At 42.4% G+C, this 21,020-nt stretch overlaps 1 protein-coding gene across 4 annotated transcripts in view; it reads left to right on the forward strand.

Moving 5' to 3' along the window:
- Positions 1-21,020, forward strand: part of LOC124149401 (dystrobrevin beta-like) — a 188,816-nt gene that overhangs the window by 17,114 nt on the left and 150,682 nt on the right. The window contains exon 1 of one of the 4 annotated variants that reach the window (XM_048400012.1): positions 15,800-16,171. The exons of 2 other annotated variants lie outside the window; for them this stretch is intronic. In XM_048400012.1, the coding sequence (XP_048255969.1) occupies positions 16,096-16,171 (76 nt within the window). In that variant the 5' untranslated portion in view covers positions 15,800-16,095. Of the gene's footprint in view, positions 1-15,799; positions 16,172-20,232; positions 20,496-21,020 lie in introns of those variants that run through there. One more of the 4 variants, XM_048400011.1, reaches the window with a different exon arrangement.

Genomic DNA, 21,020 nt, shown 5'->3' on the forward strand with positions numbered 1-21,020 from the left:
TCACTCAGGGCACTATCTACAATGTCTCAGTTTCACTCAGGGCACTATCTACAATGTCCCAGTTTCACTCAGGTCACTGTCTACAAAATTTGTTTTCAATATTTGGATTTTTTGAAAAAATACAGCTGGATTAAATTTGTTTTGTAGAATATTTTTTTACTTCAACATTTTTGCGACTTAAAAAACTACTTCAAGGAATTCTAAATTGGGGGTACAGTTTCTATACCAATAGGAGAGGGGCAGTGCCAAGTTTGATCTCGATAAGTGAATATTCCGAGAAAATATTGCTTTTTTCATGTTTTGAACTATATATATTGAAATAATGGTATATAGGTAAGCCCTGCTCACTTTCTGTCTTGTGGTTAATGGCAAAGCGACTTTACCATTGATTTTCATTCTGATTTTGTTTCTTTTTGTGAATTTACAATATTTAAGATGGCAGATCCATAAATATGGTAAAGCAAGCCAAAAAAGAAGACCTGAATGAACTCTTCATTTTTATTGTGTAACTGTAAGTGCTGTTACTCAAATTATACTCCTAGGTTTCCCAGTGTAAGAATTAACTCTTGAACTAAAGATGCTGATTTGCCTGAAGTGTTCTTTGTACATCCAACAGTGATAGCCTGATACAACGATGGATGAAACTATTGATGCATCGCAATGCTCCATGGTCGATATCAGTGCATCATTCAAGTTAAGCTATCAGTTAACACTGAGGCAACCCTAAGCTCTTGTGAAATGAATGAGATTGTCTTCTGTAATCTGATTGGTTGAAACACATTGTTCTTTGTGGATTGGATCCTGGAAAGTTTTCTGACTTTTCACTGCATATGGATACTTTTTGATGCCTGGAGGCCATCAGGTCCAAATTACCTTCCTCGCCATGATGTTCTCAGTGATACACAAATCTGAAAACACACGTATTGTTTATCTGAGCTGATAGTATCGACAGACAAATACCGTATTCGACGTAATAAGCGCCCTGTTCTAATAAGCACCCACAGCGATATTTCCTAATATATTGGCTAGTGAACAATCCCAGTTAGCACCCCTTCCGATTGATCAATGTACACAAGACTTATTTATTTGCGTATAATACGCACTCGTGTGTTATGTGCAACCTTAATTATGGGCAATTAAATTCTGGAAAAATATATCTGTCGTATATAAACATTTCAGGCTGTCAGTGTAAACTATGAAATTTATCTTTCAACTCTGTTTTTTTCACCAAAATAATATTCTAATAAAAGCCCCCCTATTCCTATTTTTGAGAGTGCCCTGGGCGCTTATTACGTCGAATATGGTACTCTTAATCACTTACTTTCCTAATTGAATTGATCTTAAATCAAATGGGGCAAGGGTTGCCCAGTCGTCTAAGGCACCGCGATTCGCAGTGCAGAGTTGCGTCCCTTGGGCATGCCAGAAACCTGTGATTGTGGGTTCGAATCCCGGATCGCCCCGATTATGTTTCCAGGTTTGTCAGCACCAAAACCGGGCTCGTGGGTTTCACTGAAGTGGTAAACGCCTGACCTGCATCATTTCAGGCTTTCCTCCCACATTTAGCTGACATGCCATGATATAACTGGAATAATGTTAAAAGTGGCGTTTAACCCAACTCACTCACTTAATTCCATATTCAGAAAGTTTATGTTGGATATCAATCACAGGTACACCCCATAACTCCAACGACTTTGATTTGAAAGCAGCCTGCTGCTGCATCTTGCAATGGCTGACTTGTTAGGCTTTGTCATTAAGTCGATACCTTACCATATTTCCTATTTTACCAATTGTATCTCATGATTTCAAACACTGGATTGTCTGGTCCAGACTCAATTGTTTTCAGACTGCCCTCATATAGCTGGAATATTGCTGACTAAGGCTTCAAACAACAAACAAACAAAACATAAATTCCATCTTGACAAAAGTTCGAAAGTAAAGATCAACAAACTTGACCCACAGAGATCAGTGGTGAGATGAGAAACTAGATGCCATGTAAGTCCTGCTAAAGGCTTGATTATGTTGGCAGCGTGTTGACTGTCGATGTCAGGTACAGCATTGTATACAGTCTACGTCCAGTGGTTGTAGAGGGCCTATTTTGTCAAGGTAAGAGAATGGACAAGAAACCTGATACTGTTTTTCCTGTGGGGTTAAATGGTTGTAATCTGATCCCGAGGGACGAAATGACGGCTGGTTATTTTGTAAGTTTGGTGAATCAGGTTGTGGATGACCATGACGTACAGTGCCATGATTTAGTGCTTGTCTCCTGAAGGCCAATCTATATACATGAGCTGTGAGATTCCAGGATCATTACAGGCGAGTGAGAGTTCCCTTGCATTCAGGACTAGGTTGGAATTGGTCTTGTTTCAAACACCGCTTGATCAATGCTATTCCTGGCTGGAGTAATATTAGTATGTATTATGACTGTTTATTACCAGCTTTTGATATTTATCAATGCTGAGTTGTCTGTTTTGATATTTGTTTCCAACATCATTCGATGGATGAAATTCTTTGAGTTATATTACTATTCTGATCACTTTTGTTTATATAAAGTTCTGTGTCATGAGCATTTGATACAAGTTATGATACTAGTTATAATATTGAATATCTAATGGTGCCTTATTTGTTTTAATGTAAAATTCTTTTAAGGCTTCTGGGGGTGATTTGTTCTCTGTACCTGCAGACATTTCCAGGATTTTAGGAAACCATGAGATGGTCACAATGGCGCCAAGTAATGGATAGTTCTGTGATATCATTTGTTTCATAATTCCAAAGTCCATGCATCCTCTCTTTGTAGTCTGGCTGCAGTTGTCTTAGGGTTGGCGCTTGATGTGCAGAGTTGCTTTCCTTAGGCGTTTCAGAATCCTGTGATCATTTTTCAAGTCCAAGAGGTCCTGGAGGTGTTTCTTGGTTTGTCAGCAGCAAACTTTTGCTTGTGGGTTTCACTAAAGTTTTTGGTGTCTAAGTCCTGTATCACTTCAGGCTTCCGTCCCACATTTATATGATAAAACTGACACATTGCGATATAACTGAAATATTGTTCAAGATGGTGTTAAACCTAACTCACTGTTATCTCTAGGGCTGGGACGATATCAGCGTTTCCGTTTACCAGTAATTACCAGTTTTTTACCGATAAAATTAGGCTTGGACCGGTAATTCATATGACTGCCAGTCCCTGTGGACAGGCAAATAAAGTACCTTATAAATCTTTGTTGTTGAACAAAACATCTGTGATATTAATTTTAGTACATTTTTCGAAAAAGTCAGCTTGTCTGTTACCACCATTTGTAGCAACTTCGCCTGGAAATATAAAAAAAAAGAAGAGAAAATTGTGACTGAAGTTTGTGTGAATGACGTATAGATCTAAGTTACTTCCGAGAAGACATCTTTGCAATAAACATGATGTTGAAAGAATTAAAACCTAATAATTTTCATGCGTACTTTTATTTGTTGAAAGTTGGTACTGGCAAAAATTAGGGGGGACTGGTAATTTTTAGAGTTGCCAGTCCACAATGACTGGCAGTTTCAAAAGCCAGCGGGACCACTGGATACGTGCATTTGCACTTTTCTGTGGTGCGTAAGCCATGTTTTCATAGACAGGATGGCCAAATACTTGGCACACTATCGATTTACAGTTCGCAGTGTCAAGTATGGCGCAATGGATGAAAATATTTACGTTTTCACCACTCAATTTCACAAGTAATTAATGTTTGGTGAAACATTTATTAAAGAATACATTTAAGGTTAGAATCGATACTTTTTACTTTGTGTGCGATTGTGATCGACACTTGTATCAAGAAGTAAAAAATTGCGATCCACCAATGCATCAGTGCATCGTCCCACTACTATTTATCTCTGTAACGCTAACAACTCTATAGGAGTTGATGACACATCAATTGATGCTTTGTTTGTGACTGATATTATCACTGTATCAGAATGATCAGCCCAAGACAATACTGGTTTCTTTAGCTGAAGCTCTTCAACCTCCGACAACGCGAACACCGACGCCAATGAAACGTGTCATTAGCTATATTTCATTATACGCGAGTGAATTCCTATAACATCAATTTGAGATAAAGTATAGTGTCTTGAAAGGTTTCATTCCAAGATTAACAAAATATCTCCTGGAAAGTAGTTCTCGAGACCTCTGTTTTTCCTCAGGGCATCCTTTGACGGCGGTTCCATTAGGATGTCTCCGCATTCATAAATGTAGCAGGTATTATTACATCATTGCCTTCAGGCGATATTGAACTGTCCGGCACAGCCCTGCTCTCTGGCTGTGCTGGTTAAACCTTCCTTGTAAACAGATACTGATGGTGGGGTCAGCATCTCGCCTGCCTCCCTTCCCACACTGCGAGATCATATGTAGACTTGCACAAGTCTCTAAGGCAATAATTATTACCGTATTCGACGTAATAAGCGCCCAGGGCGCTCTCAAAATTAGAAATAGGGGGCTCTTATTAGAATATTATTTTGGTGAAAAAAAACAGAGTTAAAAGGTTAATTTCATGGTTTATTCTGACAGCCTGAAATGTTTATGTATGACAGATATATTTTTCCAGAATTTAATTGCCCATAATTAAGTGTGCATATAACAGATGAGTGTGTATTTTAAGCAAATATATAAGTCTTTTGTACATTGATCAATCAGAAGGGGTGCTAATAAGGATTGTTCACTAGCCAATATATTAGCTAATATCGCCGTGGGCGCTTATTAGAGCGGGGCGCTTATTACATAGAATACAGTAGTTTAAATCATAAGTTCTAAATTATGTATATTATGAGAACAAGTTGGAGTCCTCAGAACTGTCCACATATCTAGACTTGCCTCTTAGGAGGATAGAATTAGATCACATTCAAGGACTTTTCTATCAGTACATCTTTGGAGCAAGGCTAGATCAGATGTATCCTTGACACTGATCGGTCATCATGGCGTATCAGTCTCTTCTTGGATATATTATAATCCGGTAGATGAAACACGATCAGTGATATATTTCACACGCTCATGTATTGCTTGGGTATTTCTCTTGCTTTCTGGACAAAAGATCAATACTTGCATCATAGCATAGCTTGGGTTTAGTGTTGATATTGATATTATCATTATGTAACATGACAGATTGCTTGCTGATGCAGTCCAGAGCTTGTGAAATGTGTCCACGGGATTGCCATTGCACATGCTGCTCTCTTGTCAGTGTTGTAGGAGAGCTTCAGCATGGGGATTGGATGGCCATAATGTCAGCTTAGTATTGGTAATGCTTACAGGATATTGTAGGGTGTGACCCTCTCTCTTGGATCTGAACTTCAGTGATGTTTCAAGCAAGTGTTTGTTTGTTTGTTTGTTTGTTTGTTGTTTAAAGCTGCACTCAGCAATATTCCAGCTATATGACTCCGTCTGTAAATAATCGAGTCTGGACCAGACAATCCAGTGATTGATATCATGAGCATCGATCCATCCATTTGGGATATGATGACATGCATCAACCAAGTCAGCGAGCTTAACCACCCGATCCTGTTAGTCACCTTTTACGGCAAGCATGGGTTGCTGAAGACCTATTCTACCCCGATCTTCATGGGTATTTCCAGCTTGTTAATGCTTCACATCATTGCTGCTATATCTATTCTTGACCGTCTCAATATTCTGCATCTGGAAGGTTGTTCACAGTCTGTCATAATATAATTTATCTCCTGTATAGATTGTACATATTATCATCATCATCAGTACAGGGGCGGTCGGGTAACCAAGTGGTTAAAGCATTCGCTCGTCATGCCGAAGACCCGGGTTCAATTCCCGACATGGGTACAATGTGTGAAGCCCATTTCTGGTGTCCCCCGCCGTGATATTGCTTGAAAATTGCTAAAAGCGGCGTTAAACCATACTCACTTATCAGAACAATTTCAATTTTAAGACTTGCTCTATATTGTTGCCAACGTAATGACTGCACAGTACCTATTTCTGTTATTACATAACAATGTGAAGGTCAAGGTGGTATTGCTTGTACAACCCAGGTCTTCTGTGTGAAACCAGGATCTCCATGTCGTCATATATTAGACAAACATTCAGAGCTGTAGTTTTTAAATGGGCATAGCTTATTGTCCAAATTTACTTCAGTGGTATAGGGCAAGCATTGTTTAGGGTGCAGAGGTCACCTTGAAACATGCAGTGTTGAAACTAGGGAAATGGACTTTAACTGTTATATAATCATGATAATAAACTGTTTGGGTCCAGGTCATTGAGGTAACCAAGTGTCTCTTCAGGATAAGAACACTTCAAAACAGAATTTTTGAGGGTTGATTGAAAATTTTATAATGCTCTCACACATCTAGTTATACTGTACAGTGTATTTATAAATACTGACTATTGAACGGGAATCAGGCACGTTGAGACGCCCAACGCTAACACCGTATTTGTGCGTGCTTGATTCCCGTGCACCCTTTCGATTTGAATTGATTGGTTCAACTGTGTCTTACTGTGACGCAGGGGTAGCATTATGTAGATGGCTGTTTCAATGAATGCTCGTTCCACCCGTGACGAACAGGTCTGGTTGTTGATGAAATATAGTGATAGCTAAATAGACAGATTTTTTATTCATGCACCGATTGTCTTTAAATGAAGTATCCAGTTATGTATGACTGTTTAATAATCTCATACCAACCTTGACTGGAGTAGGTCTGATAGTTTTTCAGATATTGTAGTAAACGTCGGTACCATAAATTACCTTCCAGACTTTAGAGTGGGTCAATCTGCGTCAAGTGATTATGTATTATGTCATTGTTTATGGGACAGCTGACCATGCTAACTGGATGTAACAATCTGTGTTGAAGTGCCTTGGACTGTATGACACATCACTGTCACAATTCAGACTTACCTCCCTTAGCCATTCAGGATCTGCTGAACCCCATACCCGTGCTTGTGGATTTTACCACAACTTGTTTGCAGTTAAGGGGTCAGTGATCTGTGTCACGTTGAGCTTCCTCCCACATTAAGCTGACCCATGATACAGTTGAAATGCTGATTAACATGTGGAAAACTGTGGAAATCCCAACTCACATTCAATATAATGTAACTATGGAATCAAGTTTGGGCTTGGGCCAGACAAACCAGTGGTCGATATAAGTGTTCCCCTTTGGGGTACATTGACACCCCTTCAGCAAGGATGTAAGAACAGTGTTCCTGCTGGCTTTCGAAACTGGTGGACTGGCAACTCTAAAAATTACCTGAGTCCCCCTAATTTTGTCGATCCCAACTTTAAAAAAAAAAAAAAAACGCATGAAAGTTACCTGGTTTTAATTCTTTCAACATATGTTCGATTGCAATGACGTCATCTCTGAAGTTTTACACGTCATCGACACCAAAGTTCAGTCACAATTTGCTCTCTGTTTCGAATATTTCTAGACTGAGTTGCTACTATATCACCGTTGTTTTGTTCAACAACCAAGATTTATAAGGAACTTTATTTGCTGGTCCACAGGGACTGGCAGTCCCTTGAATTACCGGTTCAAGCCTAATTGTACTGGTAAAAAACTGGTAATAACCGGTGAACAGGAACACTAAGGATAGGAGTGGAAGTGCTTACTGTAGGCTCGGTGCATCACTATACTGTGAGCAACTATATGAGTGTTGGGGCTGATGGGTACCCTTGTGGCTAAAGTGTTCACTCGTCATGTTGAAAGCTCAGGATTGATTCCCCACATGGACACATCGTGTGCAGCCTGTTCCTAGTGTCCCCCCTCCATGACATTGGAATATTCCTGATAGCAGGGTAAAACCAACCTCCCTCATGCTAAAATGTCATACCTTGGTCTTTAGGTAAGTATCTTTTATGGCAGACTGTATCGTTACTGTTTCAGTACTGTAGACCTTTTTACCTAGAATGTGTATTGTAGGTGACCTTGGCCTCAGAATATGTATTGAATTCAGCCAGACCGTATCATTAGAGCTCCAGATTTGGGACCTGTTCTGTCCTAGAATGTGTATTGTAGGTGACCTTGGTCTCAAGATACGTATGGTATCCAGACAGACTGTATCATCAGAGCTCCAGAACTGGGACCTGTTCTGCCCTAGAAGGTGTATTGTAGGTGACCTTGGTCTCAAGATACGTATGGTATCCAGACAGACTGTATCATCAGAGCTCCAGAACTGGGACCTGTTCTGCCCTAGAAGGTGTATTGTAGGTGACCTTGGCCTCAGAATACGTATGGTATCCAGACAGACTGTATCATTAGAGCTCCAGAACTGGGACCTTTTCTGCCCTAGAATGTGTATTGTAGGTGGCCTTGGTCTCAAGATATGTATGGTATCCAGACAGACTGTATCATTAGAGCTCCAGAACTGGGACCTGTTCTGCCCTAGAAGGTGTATTGTAGGTGACCTTGGTCTCAGAATACGTATGGTATCCAGACAGACTGTATCATTAGAGCTCAAGAACTGGGACCTGTTCTGCCCTAGAATGCGTATTGTAGGTGGCCTTGGTCTCAGGATACGTATGGTATCCAGACAGACTGTATCATCAGAGCTCCAGTACTGGGACCTTTTCTGCTCAAGAATGCGTATTGTAGGTGGCCTTGGTCTCAGAATACGTATGGTATCCAGACAGACTGTATCATTAGAGCTCCAGAACTGGGACCTGTTCTGCCCTAGAATGTGTATTGTAGGTCACGATGGCCTGAGGATACGTATGGTATCCAGACAGATTGTATCATCAGAGCTCCAGAACTGGGACCTGTTCTGCCCTAGATTAAGCACAGTAGTCTAATCATTATATTGGTTGTTTAGCCGGAACCAAGTGAAAGATTGAACTGTGTGTTCTTGAAACTCGGTATCCTGTTAAGAGGCAGCTATTCCCAAGTGCAGTACTTTTCCACATAGGGCCATGGTAAGGAGAATAGTAGACATGATGTCAACTCATTCACTCCGTGGGACGTTACAATTTCGCTAACTCAGCAAGTGTGATTGAGATGAAGATCGGAAATAGTGTATTCATATCGCCAGGGTTTAATCCAGGTACTGTATATTGGATATGATTTCACGTAGCGCCTGTCCGAAACCATGACAACTAGATCCAGGAACCACTTAGCAAATTGGCTTAAAATTGCCTCTGCTACCTCGTTTTGAAATGGAAGTCGTTTGCATTAAGTGTGAGATCATCGTTAGTAGGGGACATGTCCATTAGATACAAAGAGTTCGGGGAATATCATGCATGGTGAAATCCCTGATTTCAAGGTAAAAGTTATGGTAATGCAAAACTGTTGATCAGCTTAGTGTTTGTTTGAGAAGATTTTTTACGGTGGTAATATTAATATGATGATCCTCAGGGAGATTCCTATTTCAAAGTTGTCGAGTCTTGTTTTGGAATAGTTGGCAGTTGTGAGCATCAAATGTTCAGAATGTTTCAGAAGAACAGCAATGCTTTCAGAAGTGATTCATTTCCGATTCAATTTGAAAACTAATTTGAAAAATCATTTGTTTCAGATATACCGCAAAGAAAGTTTGAATGTGATTAGTTGTGTTTGCGTGACAACTAGTTACAATGTATGTTTACTCTGGATTTGGTTACTTAATTGAATGAAATACAAAAATCTCTTTTAAGAGGCATAAATTCATTATCAGCTTTTCAATAGCTTTTAAGTCAGCGTGTGTTTCCTGTTTTGTCTCTACCTTGACGTCAGTGTGTGGTTAACATTTAGGCTTGAGGAGATTCTACATCTATACCGAAATGATTTATATATGAAGCATCGAAGAGAGATTAATAAAAAGAATTCAGCCTCCTTCTGCAACAGCAATACGTTGCTACGGGGAAGTAATTTGTGAAATGGAAAGCGATTGAAACAGAATTACTTCTTTGGAAAAGTTAAAATGGGAGTCTGGCTTAAAACGCAAATTATTTTTTAAGCCACAAGGGAAGCAATGATTTGGGTTATGTCCAATTTGCCACCGATATCCATTGTATGGAGTGTAGATCGATGTATAGTTGTATGTAGAGGTACAGAGGGATTGCAGATCACGCTCAGATCAATATACATAGTGTGTGTGTTTCTACGGGACTGGGTATTTGGTCGGATCTGTAACCCCGTTTAGTCAAAACATGCTCTGTGTGTAGGAGGTAGAATCAATAGCGAGGCGGCAATGATGCAGGAAAAAACAAGTTTAGTCTGGAAAGTTTTGAAGTTTTGAATACAGACTTGTTTGTTCCTTGTTTTTCTGGAGATAGATTTGTAATAAAAGTTAATCATATTTAGGAAACCTTTAACAGATTGAAGGGAAAATATTAAGTGTGATCGATTAGGCCAGGCTTTTTTTATTTTTCGGATTACAGATTTTTCAGCCCAAAGTCCAGGGTTGGAGGAAGGAAAAAAAAAGAGAAAAAGCCAGATGCATTCTTTTTTAATGCAGAATGCCTCTGGCATACTTTATGAACATATTCTGTGCTCAAAAGACCGCCTTTTGTGATGCTAAAGCCCCTTGTAACAATTAAAATTCTACCACTTACAACACGGACAATTGTCAAGGGAGGCTATTCATATTCGGCTTCGAGATCAACAAATATCGATTATGTATCTCTTTACTAGTTAACAACGGTAAATTCATATGTTTTTTATTAAAAGGTGATGATAATAAATAAAATAACTGACTACATGGCTATCGGCGGGGAAAAAAAATGGAAATCTGATTTTTTGTTTTTACATTTTCTCAAAAATTAGAGTCGGCCGGCCCGTAATCCGAAAAATATAAAACGCCTGGCCTTAAGATATAATCCTTGAGATTTTGTTTGAAGATGATAGATATGAAGTGAGGTGAAATGGGGTTTAGTGTTGCATCCAAGATTATTGCACTTATATAGCGACGTGCATTCATGTGTGTGTGTGTGGCTGCTTGTACTAATGCTGATTTTATAGTGTTAGCCCACTGAGATACCATGCCGCAGTTTAACATGAATACCCCACTCAGACACAGTATACTGAATCAGAGCTGACCATATATAAGTGTATTTTCAAACAAAGTCAGCGTGTCCGTGACCATCAGGGTTTCCCCTTGTCTATTTTTAGTGCAAGGGAATAGGAATAATATTTCGCTTTGCTTTGAGGTTAAATATATATTTGAAGCGACCTTGTTTCGAATTTTTTAAAATAAAGAAAATTGTGACTTAACTTTGTGTGAATGATGTGTAGATCTAACAAAGTTACTTCAGAGATGACATGCATTGAACATGGTGTTGAAAGAATTAAAAGCAGGAATTTTCATACGTATTTTTATAAGTTTAAGTTGGGACTGACAAAAATTAAGGGGGCTCAGGAATCTTTAGATTTGCCAGTCTCAAAAGCCAGCGGGAACAGTGATTATCATTAGAACAGTATTGGTTGAGTCTGCCTCACAGAAAATATTTCTTATAAAGGTTTTAAAACAGGTTAGATCAGATCTTAATCATGGTTAGCAGCCGTTGATAAATTAATGAAGGGTGGTAACTGTGCGGAAAATTCTCACTAGACCAAATAATGAGACTGTGAAGAACGGCTAAAACCTCCGCCTGCCTTGAGATGTTACACATCTCAGGGTGGATATGTGATGTTTGGTTCTGTCTCTAATGCTGTAGGATGCAGTAAAATGGGGTCTTTCCTCCATTAAAGTACATTGAACTCTCTGTTGCAGTCTGCAAATCTAACCAGGAATTCTGGAATATGGCAGATAAGCCTTATCATAGTGTGTTCAGTTTTCTAGCGTATCTATTATCTGGTCAGATTATGTTCAGTAACTCTCTGGTGAACTGTGTGTTGAACTGTGTGTTGGTTTATCAGCCATTTAACTCTGTTTTAATTGCAGATAATACCTTCTGCTTGGCTAAGTAATTATGCCAGGTTTATTTTGGGCAAGGAAGTGCTGTCTTAGCACATTCTGATTGGTTGACGCCTTGATTGGTTCACATTGCAAATCTGTCCAGCAGTAAAGATTAATTGACATTCTGATTGGATGGGATGGATTGATTGACAGTTAATGAAGCAGTCAAATAAACGCAGTTAGGTGATTAGATGGTATGATTGGGAAATAGCATTACAATCCAGGTTTTGAGAACAATTATGCTTTATCATGCTGAAGATGTATGTCTGAGAAGTACATGTTCAATTTATTAGTTGGTATTCCAATTTATTTGATTTTTTTTATTTGCATTAAAAGATGCCTACATCATTATACTCCAACCTAAAAGGGCGGGGGTATATGGCTATACCTTGTATACCAAGGAATTCATTCCACCTTCCGAGGCCATTTATGCCACCTATAACTTGAAAACTACGTCTTAGATTCTTTTCAAACTTAGTGAACACTTTTTATACCTATAGGCGAGGTGCAGTGCAAAGTTTGATTTCAATATTTGGATTGTCTGAAAAAATACAGATTTGTTCATTTTTTTACTTAGAATATTTTTGCTTAAACATTTGTGCAAAGCTTGATTTTGATATGTGTATTTTCCGAAAAATATAATGTTTTTTATATTGTGAACCCAGTATTTGTGTTTACTTCGACATTAGTGCGACCTGTGACTTGAAAACTACTGCACAGATTCTTTTCTAATTAAGGGTACAGTTTCTATACTAGTAGGAGAAGTGCAGTGCAAAGTTTGATATTGATAAGTGGATTTTCAGAAAAAATATTGCTTTTTTCATGTTTTGAACTTTGAATACATTGAGTCGAAGTCGGAGGTATTTGTGAGCCCTGCTCACTTTTTGTCTTGTTTGTATTTTGGTATTTTGTAAAGCATTTATTATGATGTATATATATATGGCAAACTTATCTTGGATATGTAGGTTGGAATGGGTTGTTAGAGGTGACCAGATGCAGACTTGGTGGTTTGGTACCGATGCCACGGATCATTGCTCTCAATATCAATCGCTGGATCCATTATTTCGAGCCACTTTCATTGGCTGGAATATTGCTGAGTTTTAGTTAACAAACAGACAAACAAATAAATTTTTTTTGTGGCTCCTTTCAACAAGTATATGGGCCAAGCTGTTCTGCCCTAGAATCCTCCCGTGATTTAGATGCTGAGATGCAGTGTCTTCAGGGGAGGTAAGCTGCAAGTATATGGACCAAGTCATTCTGCCGAGGAATCCTCCCAAGATTCAGATGCTGAGATTCAGTGTCTTCAGGGGAGGTAAGCAACAAGTATATGGACCAAGTCATTCTGCCGAGGAATCCTCCCAAGATTCAGATGCTGAGATTCAGTGTCTTCAGGGGAAGTAAGCTGCAAGTATATGGACCAAGTCATTCTGCCGAGGAATCCTCCCAAGATTCAGATGCTGAGATTCAGTGTCTTCAGGGGAAGTAAGCTGCAAGTATATGGACCAAGTCATTCTGCCGAGGAATCCTCCCACGATTCAGCATGTTCAGATGCTGAGATTCTTTGTCTTCCCAAGGTCAATTATCCTGAGATGATGCTGCATGCAGTTTTACTCTTCTGACTGTTGCTTCAGGTTCTACTGATATGTGAATACAAAATAAGCTCTTTATCTGCAAAGCTTTGAAGATAGTCACAGGTTTGTTGGTGCTATTCAGTGCTGGCAGAATGCTAATGGTGTTTCAGTCGTTTGAACTATTGAACAGTTGTGAAGTGTGATAGGAAACGTTAGAGAAGATTCTTGAAGGTATAGTTCGGGAAATCCCATAACGTACAGGTACATATTTTGAGATTTTACTGAAGATGGCTCATGATCTATTAATTCAATTCAGCTAGGGGCTACAGGATCAATAGTCTATGCTAAGTTCACATGTTTGTCCCACTAAGTGAAATTGCAGTTTAAGAGATTTTTGTGAGTTGTATATTACTTGTGGAAACACTTCAGCTATTGAGCTGTGTATAAATCAGCCTTTTCATTGGGTATGTTGATGCGACATTCATGTCGCACACATTAATATTTTGGGAATATTTTGGTGACTTTTTTGTTATATTCATCGAGGAACTTCACACAGTTATCCACTGTGGAAGTATATGGCGAGACAAAGGTCTGATCCAAAGAGATTTTGAAAGTGCATTCAATTTTTTTAGCCTTTGGGTTAGGAAATTGTGTGTCCATAATGGCATCCATAACATTTTCATATTTTTTCTTGTGAACTGTGAGATTGAGTTGTCAGATGCTGCTCACAGGAAGTGGGGGTGAGATTGTGTGAGGGAGGAGGAGGGTAGGGCTAGGAAGAGTCCAAATTTACTACCTGTGTACCCAACACCCTATTAACCTACCCTATCCAGGTATCCACTGTAGGTCTCAAGAAATGGGTTTAAAATGTCTGATTTGGAATAGTTTGACCGTAGCCCTGACAAAATGTATTTAGACACACATATGAAGTGATCTGGTCATGTGTACACTGAAGTTGACTGAAGCTTTATCTTTATTCAAACATATAAAAGTCAGAAGGAATGCGTTCATAGTTGGAAAGAAAATTAGTGAGTTGTGGTGTAACCATGGAGTTCTAGGTGATTTTTGTCATTAAACAATGTATCACGTGACTAACCACAGGTTCGGGTAGTCCTGTGGGTACCCACCTGACCAGAGCAACCGAGCTACCTGTCCAAGCTGTAGAGGAAGGCGTCCCATGTGGCCATTGTTCTTTTTCTAAATGGGGGCAGGGGTGGCCCAGTCGTCTAAGGCACCGTGATTCACTGTGCAGAGTTGCGTCCCTTGGGCACGCCAGAAACCTATGATTGTGGGTTTGAATCCTGGTTCGCCCCGATTATGTTTCTAGGTTTGTCAGCACCATACCCGTGCTCGTGGGTTTCACCGAAGTGGTAAACGTCTGAGACCTGCATCACTTCAGGCTTTCCTCCCACATTAAGCTAACACGCCGCGATATAACTGGAACACTGTTAAAAGCGGCGTTAAACCCAACTCACTCACTCTTTTTCTAAAACAATATTCTTAAAAAGGAAACTGTGTTGGTGAAATGGCCTATTTATGTAGGTCTTCATATTTATCGATTGCAAGAAAATGGTTTTATATTTTACCATGTTTACTGTAAGTAGTACATTTAAACATAGCGTATACCAGACCATGTAGACAGTGAGACGTCATCACATCAGAGACATTCTGACATCTAGTCAAATACATGTCACACATGACATGTCTTCCTCTGAAGTCTAATAGCTTGTTTTATACATTCCAAAAAACTTCAGTCAAAATCTGTGGTTAGCTTATCATGTCAGTGCCTTTGTAGCTGTTTGTTATGACTTCAAAGGGTGGTTAGCTCAACTGGTGTGCAGACCATAAGGCACAAGGAAGATTACCTGTTCACAGCTGGTAGCATCGAGCATGTAGTATCTCCAAAGGACACATTTTATTCAGGCAAAAAAGGGAAAACTCATTGTTGTGATGTGTCAATAGATTTTTGTTTTCTCTTGATATTTTTAGGGCACAGTTGTCTTAGGCACTGCAATTTTCTGTGCAGAACATGTAGAAACTGATGATTGTGGGTTTGAATCCTGGTTTGCCCTGATTATATTTCTAGGTTTCTCAGCACCATACCTATGCTTGTGTGTTTCACCAAAAATGGTAATCGTCTGAGACCTGCATCTCTTTGGGCTTTCCTCCCACTTCGGCTGACACGCTGTGATATAACTGGAACACTGTTCAAAGCAGCGTTAAACCCAACTCACTCATTCTTGTAGGTTTGGCTCCGATAGAACTTCAGTATTATGAAGAAATAACACTGTCACTGTGTGCACACTGAGATATAACCCAGTTGAGCACAGCTCCATGATCCTTCTGTCTGCAATGTCTGAATTCAATATGGATGTGACCAAAATATATTGGAATCTTTCTTCATTTCAGAGTTTGTTACCAATAACTTGGAACATTTGAATTTTGAACATATGCCAAAAACTGGACAGTTTTACATCAACTGTTGTGTGATTCTTGACATTTTTTACTCCAAACCAGCAAACAACATTTCTAAAGGATATGGTTATGGATCAGAGGATATGATAAAATGAACTTTTACTACTGAGCAAATCTAGAATGCATTCCGTCAGTGCTGATGTGACTTGTGTATGAAGATTGTGTATTGAGTTACTATTCTGTGGACTTAGTTGACCGTGATCTCGAGGACTTGACCTCATCATGGAGTGTCTGGCCTACAATCAACAGAGGTTCGCCTCAGTCATTGAGAACATCAACAGGGAACTTCATGAAAAAGGTGAGATCGGTGTTAGATATAGGGCGGCCATTTTTATTTTTTTGTGTCTTTTTGACCTTCAGGTTGTCATTGTTGCTGTGCTTTTCTTTTGGGTTTGTTTTTTGTCTTGATGTTTGTTCCTTCATGCTGTTGAGTACCGGTAAACGTTTGGTAGATGTGTCAACTGTATCTTCATGGTTGTTGTGTCCTTCTTTTGTGTACAATGTCGCAGTTGGTGTAGCAAATGTGGAATTCTTTTTAACAATGTTTGGAACTTTATAGTGTCAGAAAGGAATGTCTCCTCTTTTAGCGTTGTTTGGTATTCATATCTGATGGTTTGAGATGCTGTCCATGTTTTTTCTTGATGTAAGAACTAGTAGTTTTTTCAGGTTCTCTTATTTTTCCAGAAGGATTATGGTACATACAGTATGGAACAGCAAATATAAGATAGCTGTGCGATAAATAGCAAAAAACAGTGAAGATTTAGGCATGGTTTATACCATAATAAAACATTGTTCTATCATGATGTCATTTCTGGAGATTCAGACATACGCTTGCAACTTGATAATGTCGTAAATTAGCAATGCTAGACCACCGTCATATAGCTGGAATATTGCTGAGTGCAGCGTTAAACAACAAACCAACCAACCAATGCTAATTGTGAGAGGGTATTGAGTTGTTCCTCTTAGATGTAGCTGGGCAATATAGATAAAGGCAATGGCCGAATTATCGCCCTCAAAAGTGGTCAAGATAGCAAACTAATGGGGGAAAAGGTACAGGTAACATCCGTCAGTTGTTTGTGTTTGTGAGATTATTCAGGGAATACCAAACTGAACCCCCTGTTAATAGAATGGACTTGTCCGACATTGCTGTGATCAAATTGTATTCAGGGAGGCATCATTATATAAATATGGGTAAATATTTTTAAATCTTGTTAATTGTATAACGTCCTAAAGAGGCTGTAAATGATGTTGATATTTCGTTTGAGAAATAAACGTCTCAGGGTCATTGTTTAACGTACACTAAAACAATGCAGGGAGACTAAACCACTCGGGTCTGCACCCTAGGTAGTTTATTTTCCCTGCAGTGTTTTAGTGTACGATAAACACACACCCCCACCCCAAATTTCCCCATTGTGTATTTCTTAAATATATCATGGAGAAATATGCTGGAGAAGTATTTTCTTTTTCTACAGGATCATATGACCTGGAGTAGCAAAAAATATGCATTAATAATGGGAAAATACTATTGATTAGATATGAAATATGAAATATCAATTGAAACATCGTATATCAACAAAAGTCATGCTGTTTGCTTGTGGTTTGTTAACATGGGGGTGTTTGAGTAGGTCAGCGGTTAAAGCAGTCGTTCATCATGCCGATGGCCAGGGTTAAATTTCCTGCGCGGGTACCACATGCACAGCTCCTCTGGTGTCCCCTGGCATCCTCTGGTGTCCCCTGGCATCCTCTGGTGTCCCCTGGCATCCCCTGGCGTCCTCTGGTGTCCCCTGGCATCCCCTGGTGTCCCCTGGCATCCCCTGGCATCCTCTGGTGTCCCCTGGCATCCTCAGGTGTCCCCTGGCATCCGCTGGAATCCCCTGGCATCCTCTGGTGTCTCCCGGCATCCTCTGGCATCCCCTGGCGTCCCCTGGTGTCCCCTGGCATCCTCTAGTGTCCCCTGGCATCCTCTGGTATCCCTTGGCAACCTCTGGTGTCCCCTGGCATCCTCTGGTGTCCCCTGGCATCCTCTGGTATCCCTTGGCGTCCTCTGGTGTCCCCTGGCATCCTCTGGTGTCCCCTGGCATCCTCTGGTATCCCTTGGCGTCCCCTGGTGTCCCCTGGCGTCCCCTGGTGTCCCCTGGCATCCTCTGGTATCCCTTGGCGTCCCCTGGCGTCCCCTGGTGTCCCCTGGCATCCTCTGGTATCCCTTGGCATCCTCTGGTGTCCCCTGGCATCCCCTGGTGTCCCCTGGCATCCTCTGGTGTCCCCTGGCATCCTCTGGTGTCCCCTGGTGTCCTCTGGCATCCCCTGGTGTCCCCTGGTGTCCTCTGGCATCCTCTGGTATCCCCTGGTGTCCCCTGGCATCATCTGGCTACCTCTGGCATCCCCTTATGTCCCCTGGCATCCCCTGGCATCCCCTGGTGTCTCCTGGCATCCCCTGGTGTCCTCTGGCGTCCATTGGCATCCCCTGGTGTCCCCTGGCATCATCTGGCATCCCCTGGCATCCTCTGGTGTCCCCTGGCATCCTCTGGTATCCCCTGGCATCCTCTGATATCCCCTGGCATCCTCTGGTGTCCCCTTGTGTCCCCTGGCGTCCTCTGGTGTCCCCTGGCATCCTCTGGTATCCCCTGGCATCCTCTGTGGCCCCTGGCGTCCTATGGCATCCTCTGGTGTCCCCTGGCATCATCTGGCATCCCCTGGCATCCTCTGGCATCCCCTTATGTCTCCTGGCATCCCCTGGTGTCCTCTGGCGTCCATTGGCATCCCCTGGTGTCCCCTGGCGTCCTCTGGCATCCTCTGGTGTCCCCTGGCATCCCCTGGCATCCCCTGGCATCATCTGGCATCCCCTTATGTCCCCTGGCATCCCCTGGTGTCTCCTGGCATCCCCTGGTGTCTCCTGGCATCCCCTGGTGTCCTCTGGCGTCCATTGGCATCCCCTGGTGTCCCCTGGCGTCCCCTGGTGTCCCCTGGCATCCCCTGGTGTCTCCTGGCATCATCTGGCGTCCCCTGGCATCCTCTGGCATCCCCTTATGTCCCCTGGCATCATCTGGCGTCCCCTGGCATCCTCTGGCATCCCCTTATGTCCCCTGGCATCCCCTGGTGTCTCCTGGCATCCCCTGGTGTCCTCTGGCATCCATTGGCATCACCTGGTGTCCCCTGGCATCATCTGGCGTCCCCTGGCATCCCCTGGTGTCCCTTGGCGTCCTCTGGCATCCTCTGACATCCCCTTGCATCCCCTGGTGTCCCCTGACATCCTCTGGTGTCCCCTGGCATCCCCTGGTGTCCCCTGACATCATCTGGCATCCCCTGGTGTCCCCTGGCATCCTCTGGTGTCCCCTGGCATCCCCTGGTGTCACCTGGCATCATCTGGTATCCCCTGGCATCCTCTGGTGTCCCCTGGCATCCTCTGGTGTCCCCTGGCATCCCCTGGCATCATCTGGCATCCCCTGGCATCCCCTGGTGTCCTCTGGCGTCCATTGGCATCCCCTGGTGTCCCCTGGCATCATCTGGCATCCCCTGGTGTCCCCTGGCATCCCCTGGTGTCCCCTGGCATCCTCTGGCGTCCATTGGCATCCCCTGGTGTCCCCTGGCATCATCTGGCATCCCCTGGCATCCTCTGGCATCCCCTTATGTCCCCTGGCATCCCCTGGTGTCTCCTGGCATCCTCTGGCGTCCATTGGCATCCTCTGGTGTCCCCTGGCATCATCTGACGTCCCCTGGCATCCTCTGGCATCCCCTTATGTCCCCTGGCATCCCCTGGTGTCTCCTGGCAGCCTCTGGCGTCCATATGCATCCCCTGGTGTCCCCTGGCATCATCTGGCGTCCCCTGGTGTCCCCTGGCGTCCCCTGGTGTCCCCTGGCATCCCATGGTGTCCCTTGGCGTCCTCTGGCATCCTCTGACATCCCCTGGTGTCCCCTGACATCCTCTGGTGTCCCCTTGCATCCCCTGGTGTCCCCTGGCATCCTCTGGCGTCCCCTGGCATCCCCTGGTGTCACCTGGCATCATCTGGCATCCTCTGGCATCCCCTGGTGTCCCCTGGCAACTCCTGGTGTCCCCTGGCATCCCCTGGCATCCCCTGGTGTCCCCTGGCATCCCATGACATCCTCTGGCGTCCCCTGGCATCCCCTGGTGTCCCCTGGTGTGGTATTGTTGGTAGTTGGCTACAAGCGTGTCTGTTGCCCCAGGGGGAAGAAACAGGTGCCCTTCAACCACTGCCCTGCATCCTTCAGACAGACAGCTTATCAACAGTTTTGTTTACAATGCTGAGATAATGCTGTTCTATTTTACAAATGCATGCATGAAATGTGTAGGAGAGGAGCTTGTGTTGACAAGCTACACAGTTATGTCACAAGTGACTATATAAACGTGATCGGGAGAGTCTTCTGTGGCAGCTGGTGGTCGGTGTGTTTGGATACGTGTGAACTGCATTGTGTAACACTACGTTGGTGTTACGACGTTGTTGACCTGATGGAGATACAGTTGTTACCGTCTGCGCCTTCTCTGGACAGTTTGCATGCCCCTGAGGAGGACCACGCTTGTGTGAAGGGCGACAGTAGGGACAGTTTTGAGGATGAATTTATGGACAGTTTTGAGGATGAGTTCATGGACAGTTCTGAGGACAGAGGTATGGACAGTTTCTTATATGTTCAAGTTAGACTTAAAAACACTTGCCTGGAATTGGTATGCAGTAATCTTTTACAAGTGTTGACATGACCTTGTTTGACCTTCATTAAGATCTGTATGGGTAGCCCAGTAGTTATATTGTTTGCTTGTAATGTAGAAAGTCTAGGTTTAATCCCCGAAAGGTTCCCTTACTCGTTCCTTCACCTGTTATCTAACTTGATCCCACATTTCTTTCCCTGACCTGTTCCCTTACTTATGCTCTCAATTGTTCCCTCACCTGTTGTCTGACTCGTTCCCTTGCCTGTTATCTAACTTGTTCCCAAATTTCGTTCCCTGTCTTGTTCCTTCACTTGTTCTTTCACCTAATCCCTAACCTGTTCCCTCACTCAGTTCCTCACCTGTTATCTACCTGGTCCCTTAGTTGTTCCCTCACCCGTTCTCACACTAGTTAGCTTTCTCATGTCCTTACTCGTTCCCTCTACTGCTGCTCACCACATTCACCAAGTGTTTCCTAACTCATTCCCTC

Source organism: Haliotis rufescens, unplaced genomic scaffold, assembly GCF_023055435.1.
Source record: "Haliotis rufescens isolate VD_foot unplaced genomic scaffold, xgHalRufe1.0.p SCAF_2, whole genome shotgun sequence".
Taxonomy (NCBI): domain Eukaryota; kingdom Metazoa; phylum Mollusca; class Gastropoda; order Lepetellida; family Haliotidae; genus Haliotis; species Haliotis rufescens.